General features: G+C 35.7%; 1 protein-coding gene across 13 annotated transcripts in view; it reads left to right on the plus strand.

Annotated features, from left to right (window-relative positions):
* Nucleotides 1–3850, plus strand: part of cspg5a (chondroitin sulfate proteoglycan 5a) — a 48278-nt gene extending 44428 nt beyond the window's left edge. For 12 of the 13 annotated variants that reach the window (XM_058748127.1, XM_058748128.1, XM_058748130.1 and 9 more), the window contains one exon: nt 3386–3850. In XM_058748127.1, the coding sequence (XP_058604110.1) occupies nt 3386–3556 (171 nt within the window). In that variant the 3' untranslated portion in view covers nt 3557–3850. The remainder of the gene's footprint in view (nt 1–3385) is intronic. The other variant, XM_058748138.1, reaches the window with a different exon arrangement.
* Nucleotides 3851–11601: the final 7751 nt, after the last annotated feature.

An 11601-nucleotide genomic window follows, 5' to 3' on the forward strand; every position in this document is an offset into this window, starting at 1 on the left:
AGCACCACAAAAGTGGTCCATATTTGAATTAGTTTTGACAAAAATTATAAAGAAAAAGATTTTTAGAGAACAGCTACAGAAGGAAGTTTTACAGGTTTGGAACAGAAAATGATTTTTAGGCGAACGTCCCTCTAAAGAATATAATAATTCTCCATTAGTGGAATTCTCATCTGTGAGTGTATATTGTTACAACTAGAGCCCTCTGCAGAAATATAATATGCCAGTATGAGATCAAGAATGAGATAAATTGTCCAAATCCTTTCAAACACTCCATGACCTTCAGACAATATAGGACACCATAATTGATTGTCTCTTCCGGCCGTGTGGAGGCTTGGAGCTCATCATCACAGAGAAAACACTCCTGAAAATGAAATGCATGTCATGAAACGAGGAATCTCTCAAGACAAGAAGGGGAGGGGGGACAAAATGTGGACAGTCAGGCGTCTTTATTACCATCAGCACAGAGCTGCTGCTGCTCCACGGATCGATATCCGCTTGAGTAAAAGAGCCCGGCTCTGGCTAGCAGCCAAAGCACCCTCTCTCTCTCTCTCTCTCTCTCTCTCTCTCCGTTTCGCTCCACACACAGACCTAAACCCTCAGGGAGGGTCTGTGACTTGACAGATGTTTTGGAATGAAATAGACCATATATAAACTAGAGCGGAAAGGTCAGATAAGTGATGTGGTAACTGAAAATTCTTCAGTCAGTGATTTTGATGACTTAAAGGAAGAGGTCAGTTCAAAAATGTCATGTGTTGTTCCAAACCTGACTGTCTTTCGTCTGTGGAACACTAAAGAAGATATTTTGAAGAATGTTGGTGACCAAATAGTTAGTTTCCATTGACTTCCTTTATATTTTTCAATGGGAGCCAGGTTGCCAGCATTCTTCAAAATATCTTCTTTTGCGTTCCACGGAAGAAAGAAAGTCAGAATGTTTATTTTTGGGTGAGCTATCTCTTTAAGAGAACACACGGACCATGCTAGTACACTGAAAAAGCTGGATCTGTCCAACTGATCACTGCAGTTTTGACCCCTCTCCTCAACCCTTTCCAGATTTAAAATGTATGCAATTAAATATTTTACTTTATTCACAGAATATGAGTGTGGACCCACTGCTTTATTCCCATGTGCCCTTTGTCCCTCTGTCCACTCCAGTTTTGTGTTATAGACCAGTGAAGCCTCTGATTCTAATGTACGGTCTCCCTTCCTTGTTCCTGTCTCGTCGTCTCAGTGTCCTTCCTCAAAACTGACACTTACTTAGGTTCAATTTCTAAAGCTCATTTTTAGAACAGAGCAATGATGTTAAGTAAATTCCAATGCCTGATAAAATACATATACTTTTATACTATAAATACTGCTGTTAAACTACTGTTTGGAGTCGGTAAGACGTTTCTTTAAAAAAAAAAAAAAGAAGTCTGTTATGCTCAGCAAGGCTGTACTTATTTGATCAAAAATACAGTAAAAACTGTAATATTGCAAAATATTACTACAACTCAAATAAACAGTTTTGTATTTCAATGTTTTTAAAAAAAAATGTATTCATGTGATGCAAAGCTGAATTTTCAGCATCGTTACACTGGTCTTCGGTGTCACATGATCCTTCAGAAATCATTCTAACATGCTGATTCGCTGCTCAAGAAACATTTCGTATTATCGTTGAAAAAAAGTTGTGCTGCTTAATATTTTTGTGAAAAAAAGAGTTATTTGAATAGAAAGTTTAAAAGATGAGCATTTATTTGAAATAGAAAATTTTGTAACATTTTATCTGTCATTCCTGTCACTTTTGATCAATTTAATCCATCCTTGCTGAATAAAAGTATTAATTATTATTATTTTGTTTTAATCATATTGACCCCAAATCTTTCAATGGTAGTGTGTGATTTATAGACATGATTATTCCAGCGTTATGGGGAAAAAAAATAAGAGTTTTAGGGATGATTCATATTATAGCTTTATAACTGTCTAATTAAACTTAAAATGAAACCGCATTAAAGAGTAAAACATTTACATGATGAGGACAACATGATAGCCGCCACTTCTCATTAATAGCATAGCTAATGTTGACAGGAAGGATGCAAAGAAATAATTATCAGTCATCTCCATCATGACTCTCTTCATATCAAAAGAAAATCCCTCAAACGTCTCAAGAGAAGTGTAATCCACCTCCCCATCCAACCACAAATAAAAAGCACATTTTCTAGTTTCATGCCGACGGAAGAAAGGACGCCCCCTATCCGGTAACCATGGAGGTGGCGTATCCCCACGTCCTGCCCGAAGTTACAATCTAAGTCATCGCTGAATGGGTAAATCATCTTTAGTTGTCTCTATCGAGTTCAAAATGTGACACACTCGTGCCTTAACCCAACTACACCAAGAGACCAGAACGCTTCGTTCGCTTCTAGCAAAACTAGTTCAGCTCAACCAGCTTCCCCTGAAAAACATGCTAGCGTCATTATCACTAGATTGAAGGTGTTAGTTATCCCTAAAACAAGTCGATTTTGTATTTAAGATGATGTAAATCAGTTTTTATCCACTTTAGATGGTTATTCCACAGAGAGAGAGAGAGTTCTAGGCTTCATTGCTATGGCAGGTGAGCTCCTCTTGCCAGAGCTTTCGTTTCAGTCCATGGCTTTTTCTGTTTCCTGGCGGGACAGGAGTATGGGATGGGGCTGTATGAGCTTTGATGGGTTTGCATGTATGCATGTGTGTCAGGACGGGTGGATCATACAGCCTCTGCTCTGCCCAGAGGAGAAAACAGCCCCAGCCATTGATCAACTGCAATCAATCGATTTATTTGATGCAAGATCTGTTCCTGCTGTGCCGTCACACCCCAACTATTTGGATGTGATGTCAAAGTGTTTTGGAAATAGTATCTTCTAATTTTCTTATTATCATTTCAAATTATTTTATGTTTATGTAAACAACTACATTTATTCACTAAATATAGACATTTTGTTTTTGGTTTGGTGGAATTTATTTTTTTGAACATGCATAAACAAACATTTATTTATTTATTTAATTTTATATCTTTACAATTGCACATTATGTAATTAAAAAACTTTTTTATTAAAGTAGTAGGAGATATAATGAGCAATATGATTTTTAATTTTTTTTTATTTTAAATACTTAAAACATTATTGGATTATTTGCAAATTATAGTAAGTAAATAAATAAATAAATAATTCTCATAACATCTATAATACGTTAATGGATTTATTATTTTTTTTTTTATTTTTTTTTTTATAAAATAGTATGTTGCATGATTTATTTTTTTATTTTTTTATTATATTTTATTAATTTACAATTTCAAAAAAATTCTTAAAGTGGGCGACGTAATAAACAATATGAGGTTGTTGCAGAGGTCTAACATGAGACTGTCATTTCCCAGGATGATCCTAATACCCAGAACAAGCTGGAGGACCCCGTGAAGGCGCCCCCACCCAAAGAGGACGAGTCGCTGAACATCCAGAACTCGCTCACCCCTAAGCACGAGAACCATAAGGTGCTGGGCGAGGAGAACTCTTCGGAGGTAAACTCGCTGCAGAACAACATGATGTAGAACAGAAACAAAAGCACCCCACGCCACCACGTCCACGATCACTTAAAGCATCGAGCAACAGACGCTACGAGCAGCCACACCCACCACACCATCACCACATGACAGAAAACTTTAAAAACCCCGCCCCTCGTACCCACTCAGTCTCCACCTCCTGCCCCGCCCCTTGTTGCAGTCTTTTTGCCCTGTAGTCGACCCGCCCCTGACCCAGCCCTTATATATATACACACCTACCCCTGCCTAACTGAATTATGGCATGCGTTGGTGTATATTGTAAAAAAAGAAGAAGAAGAAAAAGTAAAACATATTCGGGGTTTAAAATATAAAACGTTGTCATAAAAGAAAAAGCTACTGAGAGGTTTTGATGTTTGTCTGACTAATTCAGTGAGTATGTATAAATATATGGAAAAAATGCTTGGATTGATATAAAGAAAAAACACAATGTGTCTTTGTTTTGATGTGATTTCTAATCCTTTGATGTACTTGTTTTATTTTGTACTTTTTTGGGAATATAAACTACGAAGAGAAAAAAATCTGACAGTTGTTGAAATAAACCTTTTTAACACTAAAGTCCTTGTCCCTGTGTGGTCCTAGCCTGCGTTGTTTTCCCTGGCCAGATGCCGTCTTGCGCTTACTATCTCTTGCTTTGCTTGGTATTGCGCATGGCTTTTTGACACCTGCCCCAAGGTCTGCATCACTTTAGATCTGCACACTGACAATGTTTTGCAGAAACTGGCAAGCCTGTCATAAGGTGGGTGAACTAAAATACTACACATCTTTCTGTTATTTCCCTGACAAATATGAATTTTAAATCAATTGCATCGCTTTCTGAGGTCTTAGGGATCAACTAAGACCCATAGACAGTTTGTGACACGTCATGTCTCTCACTCTCTCCTAAACTATATTGCATTATAAGCCTGGCTTATAATAACCAGAGGCGGACAAAGTACACAACTTCCTTACTTGAGTGAAAGTACAGATATCACTGGTCAAATACTACTTCACTACAAGTGAAAGTTGTAAAGACAAATTTTTACTTGAGTAAAAGTACGGAAGTACTTGTTTTTAAAAGTACTTAAGTATCAAAAGTAAAAAGTAAATGCATTGTTTTATTGTCACATTGTTGTATACTTACAATACCTTATGCCACTAATGCAACCTACTGAATACACTGATTAGCTTGTATTATCTTTGGAATTAAGAGCTTTTATGTTACCAAACCTATAGAAATGGAACAACTGAATGAAGATAATCATATTTATTTTTTTATTTAACACTCCTACAACTACATTGAACTCATTTTAATACTTGTTTAAAAGTTACAAAGTTATTTTTCAAAGAGATATTGAAGTCTATGATATGGTTCATTGCAAACATTAAAAAGAAAACAAACCTTTAGTCTCTTCGGAGAACTGGATTATACTCTCTCAGTATGGCCATGGGTGTGCAGGTTGCGCCAAAGAACCGTCTTTTTGAATTTTGCCATCAACTGATCAGTGTTCATAAAATACTCAGAAATCAGTGAACTTCACAACATGTGGCTAGGGTTGGGTATTGTTTGAATTTTATCCATTCCGATTCTGATTCTGCTTATTGATTTAAATTCTTATTGATTCCCAGTTTAGATTCCAAAGTTTTCATTTAGCCTACTTTTTGATCATTTGTTTGCAAAAAAAATAAAAATATGTATTTATGTGCAGTGTTTTGACAATAAAATAATGTTCAGATTTATATACTTCCCTCACCAGTTTTGAGCAGCAATTTACCAGTAGGCCTAAGTTATATATATATATAGAGAGAGAGAGAGAGAGAGAGAGAGAGTAAAGTGAGGGCAGCGATTTTTGACAGATATATTAGCCTACCATTTGTATTGCCATAGTTTAACTACAAAAATCAAACTATAGTTAATATAATGAAACTATGGTAAATTTGTGGTTACTGAAGTTTTACTACAAATAGCATATGATTACTATAGTGAGATAATAGTCAATTTGTGGATACTGTGATTTTACTGCAAATACCATAGTTATGGTTACTATAGTAAAAACATGGTTAATTTTCCAAAGGGCTTTAAAGAGTTAACACATGCCTTTTTAGAGCGCTTTTAGCTGTGCAGTAGCGTGGACATTTACATTAGCTTAGTGGGGAAGATCCCGAGGCTGCCAGATTTGCTTTAAAAAAAAAAACGGCCAAATGTCCATTCAAAGCTAGGCGGAAAACTGCAGGCTTAGAAATACTGTAAGATTCGGCAACTCATGAAGGTCCTGGCAGATCGCAGGCCGGATTTTTGCTGAAAAAAAGGGTTCAGTGAATCTGAAAATGCATACACTGTAAAAACTGCTACATATAACGACTTTCTACTTGGGGAGCTTGATATAAATGTAGTTGAGTAAAAAGTACGATATTTGTCTTTCAAATGTAGTGAAGTTAAAGTCCAGAAAAAATAATACTCAAGTAGAGTACAGATACACTAAAAGTGTACTTAAGTACAATACTCAAGTAAATTTACTTCGTTACTGTCCACCTCTGATAATATCATGCATATATTGTCAGTAAAAAAAAAATTGTTTCTTTAAATGTTTTTGCTACACTCAAGACTTGAAATAGATAACCCTGGGTCAACCCCGGGTAGAAGTCCTGGGTGATCTTGCTTCACGTTTCACACTGCTCATAATTTACACGGGGTTAATAATTCATCCTAGGTGTTCATGAACTGATGTTTCATACTGTTCACTCCTAAACCCTGGGTTAACGTTCTTATTTGCATATTTGCAGTGTCCATGTCATTGATTGGACGAGCGCAGCACATGACCTGCTTATATATAATATTGTGTATCCGTATATTTTATGGCTACTGCCAATTCAAGTTTTTTTTCTGAAAGGAGTTGTCGGTCGACTATAAAAGTAAGAATTTGACATTTTCCCCTCAAACGCTAAAACGACTGTTAACAGCGTGCAGTTTTTCAGTGACTGTCAAAAGCACGTTAATATGAGCCACACGATTGGTTGTGTGTCGCCAAAAATAGTAACTTCACTGCTTCATTTTACACTATACAAGTTTGACACCGTTATGTGGGGTTTCCACCTTCAAAAGCAGTGCTAACCCCGCTTCTAAATTACAAGGGTGACATGAAAATTAACCATGGTTTTATTATAGTAAAAGTGTAGTAACCATGGTTTTTTGGCGCATTTATTAACATTTGTATAACCACAGTTTTACTACAAATACCATGGTTAAACTATGGTTAGTGTAGCATTTTCATAAGGGGTACCTTTACCCGGGGGTTAAATGCGGCGCTTAGAACGATGATAACCCAGGGTTAAGCACAGTGCGAAAAGTTGTAGCATTTCAGTTTATATAAAGTAAAGTTTGGAACACACTACACAATTTTTTAAATCTGAACATCAACTTCTCAAGAGAGTAAATCGGTGGAAAATTGGGGCAAAAACCATGTAGTGTGTTCCTGCCTTAATATAAAGTTCCTATAAGAATTTGTTCTAAAATTAAAAAAATCGGTCCAGCCCTGTTTCCCAATTTAAAAAGTTTTGATGAATGGCCTAAGGGCCTGTTCACATACTGAACGATATCCCTCATAAGAGTCTCTCTGTCAAACTGACACTCCAAGATTCCTTTCTCTTATAAATGAATCACAGGTTCTTTATTGTGGTTTCCTTTTATGAGTTTTTGACGATGAGGTTTGTTTCAGCCCCAGAGCAAAGACTCCTTCCCCCTCAACTGCACTAATAGAGAACAAGTTCATTTGAGACCGCCAGCAAATAGGGAGCAGACACAGCTCTGAGACAATTTTGTCATTTAGCAGTGCAAGTCAGCCATTCTTTTCATTTATTTTAATGTGATATTAAAGTATTTTATTTTATTTTAATCTTTTCCAATCCCGTGTTTTCAGTACATCAAGGGCCTCTGGTTGGTCTCTTTGTGTGAATCTGTATTATAATGAATAATAGGGAGCACTTCATCCTCTCATATGCACAGAGCGACATAAGTGCCTTTTCAGTGCACCAGATGCCTATGAAATCAGATCCGGGGACATATAGACCTTCATAATCACGTGAGTCTGCGGTTGTATTGTCTGTGAAGCTCAGTATGTGAAACTTGTTTCTACTTCAGTGCTAAAGAGCACTTTGCTTAGTTTTGGCCAAATCTGAGTTAGCGGCAACTCTGCTTATTACAGCCTTTTTCCTAATCTAATTCCCGCCCGCTGCCATGACAACAGCACATACACAAGTATCAAAAACAAGGGAGAGTTCACAACATGTGCTACACATACTAAAAATAAAAATCCTCAGTGCCCTGAGGTGGCTCTCAGTCTCTGACACTGTTAAGAAGGACACAGTAATGTCCCCAGGCGCTCCTGTCTCAAGTTTTTGTTGAACCAAAACCAGCTCTCTCTCTCTCTCTAGCATTCTTTCTTCTCTCTCATTTTTCACTGCTTTCTCTCTCTCCCTCCCTTTCCTTTTTCTGCCGTGTTGATCCTCATGCAAATGCAATTCTGGGGGTGTAATCGTCATAGAAACACATTCTGATAGTATGGGTCATTGCTAGATTGAGGCGAGGCTGGTCTTTCTCTGCTTTCATTTTCTGTCACTCAAGTGGAACAGCATACAGTGAAATACAAAGAAGACTCTGCATTTACACGAAAAAAAAATGCTCTTTTGCAGACAAAACTCTCATTTACATAAAAGTAGCCTCAAAAATATTTGGACACTTAAGCCAAACTGTAATATATACTATAAAATTGTAATTATTCAAAATAAATCACCTTGATTTACCATTCAAATTACAAATTTGTGTATTATTTTCTATTGTTTTCTATTATTACACACACACACACACACACACACACATATAGATAGATAGATAGATAGATAGATAGATAGATAGATAGATAGATATATGTATATATATATGTACACAAAATTGACTTTTTAATCATATAATATTGTTTGTATGTATATACATATAGCTACATATTTATGCATATTTTTATATTTTATATTATTTATATTACATTGAATTAAATATAAACACATTAGATTATATTATATTATGTATTTGTATATTTATAATTATATATAATATTTTTTCTTAATTTTGGTTGTCATACATTAGTTTTATCATGCACATTATTCATGCAATGTGTGAACCTGAGGGTAACTGACTTCATACGTCTAATAAAAATTACCTTTGGACCAGCTGTTTAAGAAAAACTGTACAAATAGTTAAGTTAGATCTGACAAAAGGTTAGATATCATTTGTTTTCACGTGACATTTGATTTGTTATATCTAATGCAATGGCATTTATACATTAAAATAAGGCCTAAGTGTCCAAATGCTTTTGGGGCCACTAAACAAGCTATAGACTGTACTGTAGAATCAGAAGTGCACTACATCACATGCTGTTGTTCCAAAATTTCCTTTCAATTTTCCTTGCTTCTTTACACCCAGAACACTTGACCTGAATGTGACAGAAAACAGTTTTCCAGCTGGCACATATTAACTCAGTATGTATATTATAAATGAGTCAGTTTTACCCTCTGCGTCAAGTGCTGTATGAGAGAGAACATTTTATACTGAGGTGTGGCAACATCCGCCTCCACCAACATGGGTACATGGATGCAGCATCCTTGCTTCCCCATTGGCTACAGAGACGGTGGAACGATGACATACAGATCTCAGATAGAGTTCAGCCATTGGCCATTAGAAATATGAGCACACATGCGTCCACACACACACATGCACGCACACACACACACACTCAGCGCATTGGTTTAGGAGATTGTGTGGGTTCATCAGAACACGCTGAACTAATAAGGAATGCTTAAGATTATTAATGAGGCCTTTGGAATGTGGGCTGGGAAGCCTTTATAATGGAAATGGGCCTGATAGATTATGGCCCAAAAGCTAAAAATACTCCCACACCCCCTTTTCCCCAAGTGTGATTTGTCCTGCTGAGTTTGGCACGTCCTTTTGATGTTGAACAGCACGTGAGGTCTAAAGTAGCAGGTGCAGTTGCAGCAGAGTAAATCTCACAGAAGCACGTCTAGGTCATTTTTCACGCTAAAAATATAAATATATAAAAATGATACTTTATTTTTATGACAGTTCTCATTATTGTAATACATCCAGACATTTTATTTTATTTTATTTTATTTTATTTTATTTTATTTTATTTTATTTTATTTTATTTTATTTTATTTTATTTTATTTTATTTTATTTTATTTTATTTTATTTTATTTTATTTTATTTTATTTTATTTTATTTTATTTTATTTTATTTTATTTTATTTTATTTTATTTTATTTTATTTTATTTTATTTTATTTTATTTTATTTTATTTTATTTTATTTTATTTTATTTTATTTTATTTTATTTTATTTTATGCAGTCATTTAAACATTTTTGTTGCGCAAATGTACTTTATTTACTAAATTACACAAATCAAGAGTTGTATCACTGTAGGTAAATGCATGAATGTATTTTATATATATATTACTTCACATTAAAATGACTGCATATAATGGGAACTGTCATGAAAATCATTTATGTATACATTGTGAATATATTTAAATCAGGTAAATTAATACATTTATATATAATGCATATATAAATTGAAATAACATTATATATATTGAAATATGATCAAATAAATATATAAATAATCTAAAAAAAAAATCACAGCATGTCACAAAAAATCTTGATGGTCATAAATAGATTTTTCTTTTTCTTTTTCTTTTTTACAAAAAATTTTCCTAAAGCAAAATATAACCTCACATTTCTATGTAGTTTTTCTTATTGTTGTTGTTGTTTTGGCATGAAATGTGACGTTTTAACAGCTTTCATGAGATTCACTTATAAACTATACACTAATTTGATTGGGGTAAGATGGTCATGTATTGTTTATATTGTGTACCAATGGAAATGTGCTTTGTGCACCTGTCTTTGCATGTGTTCTCTTTTCAGGGACGAATGGCAATTGACATGGAGCTTCACCTTCCCCAAAATGCCAAAATCCTACCCAAGTCCAACCCGTTAGTCCACTATGACGTGTTCCTCTATAAAGTGGCCAAATCGCCAGTGCACAGCAGGGTAAAGCACAGGGTGAGATGGGAGGACTGTAAATACTGTGTGTATGAGCCTCCCTTCTACAGGCCCGTCAGCACACGCTCACTGCCTGCAATCATCCACAGGAGGACCTCACAAGGACATGCCATGCACTCTGAGCAGAGACTATGACCAGCATTAGGAATCATGCTTTAGTTGTCCTCATGGTGCTTGATCAACACTGTAAAAATGGAGACTTTTATACTATCTTAATAAAATGGTGCTCAGATAGTAAATGTGTAGTATCAGTTGAATGTAATAAGGTAAGGTGGTTCCTTGGAGAAGCCATTCTCTTAATACTAATTAAAAGCACTGTACCATAATGCATGAAATGCACAGCGATTGTTTCTCCAAATAAGATGTGCGCTGAGCTAAGACGAATTAACATCTCTTGGGAATTTATCACCGGCAGATTGTTTAGAAAGCTTTTTTCTGCAAACAATAAATCAGACTTTTAAACAGATCACCTCTTGTTTTTGCACACATGCACTTTTTGTAATTTATAGCGTGGTAAACAGGTTGAGAAAATGAATGAACGCTACCACATGTTCCACTGCGAAGTATGTGACACACTAAAAGCCTGCAAGAAAACACAGATGACAAATTTGTTTATGAATCTTAAAAGAGCCTTACGTGATTGAATTAAAATACAAAGCAGGTCCACTGCATGAGGACTTCATTTACCAAGCTACTTTCCACATGCTGACGAAATATGAAGTGATGTGTTTTGGGTAACAGCATCTATGAAGTTCTTACACAGTTCAAGTTCTTTCTTATGGTAAGTACCCCTACAACGCCAGAGCCGAGGTATGTGTGAGTGTGAACAACGACGTGTGGTCAGAGGGGCCTCCGCAATCCCAAAAGCAACAGGGCCATCTCTTGAACCGCAGGGAGCTCCAGGGCCTCTTTGTGTCACATGGGATTAA

This window comes from Onychostoma macrolepis, chromosome 16 (genome assembly GCF_012432095.1).
Source record: "Onychostoma macrolepis isolate SWU-2019 chromosome 16, ASM1243209v1, whole genome shotgun sequence".
Classification (NCBI taxonomy): domain Eukaryota; kingdom Metazoa; phylum Chordata; class Actinopteri; order Cypriniformes; family Cyprinidae; genus Onychostoma; species Onychostoma macrolepis.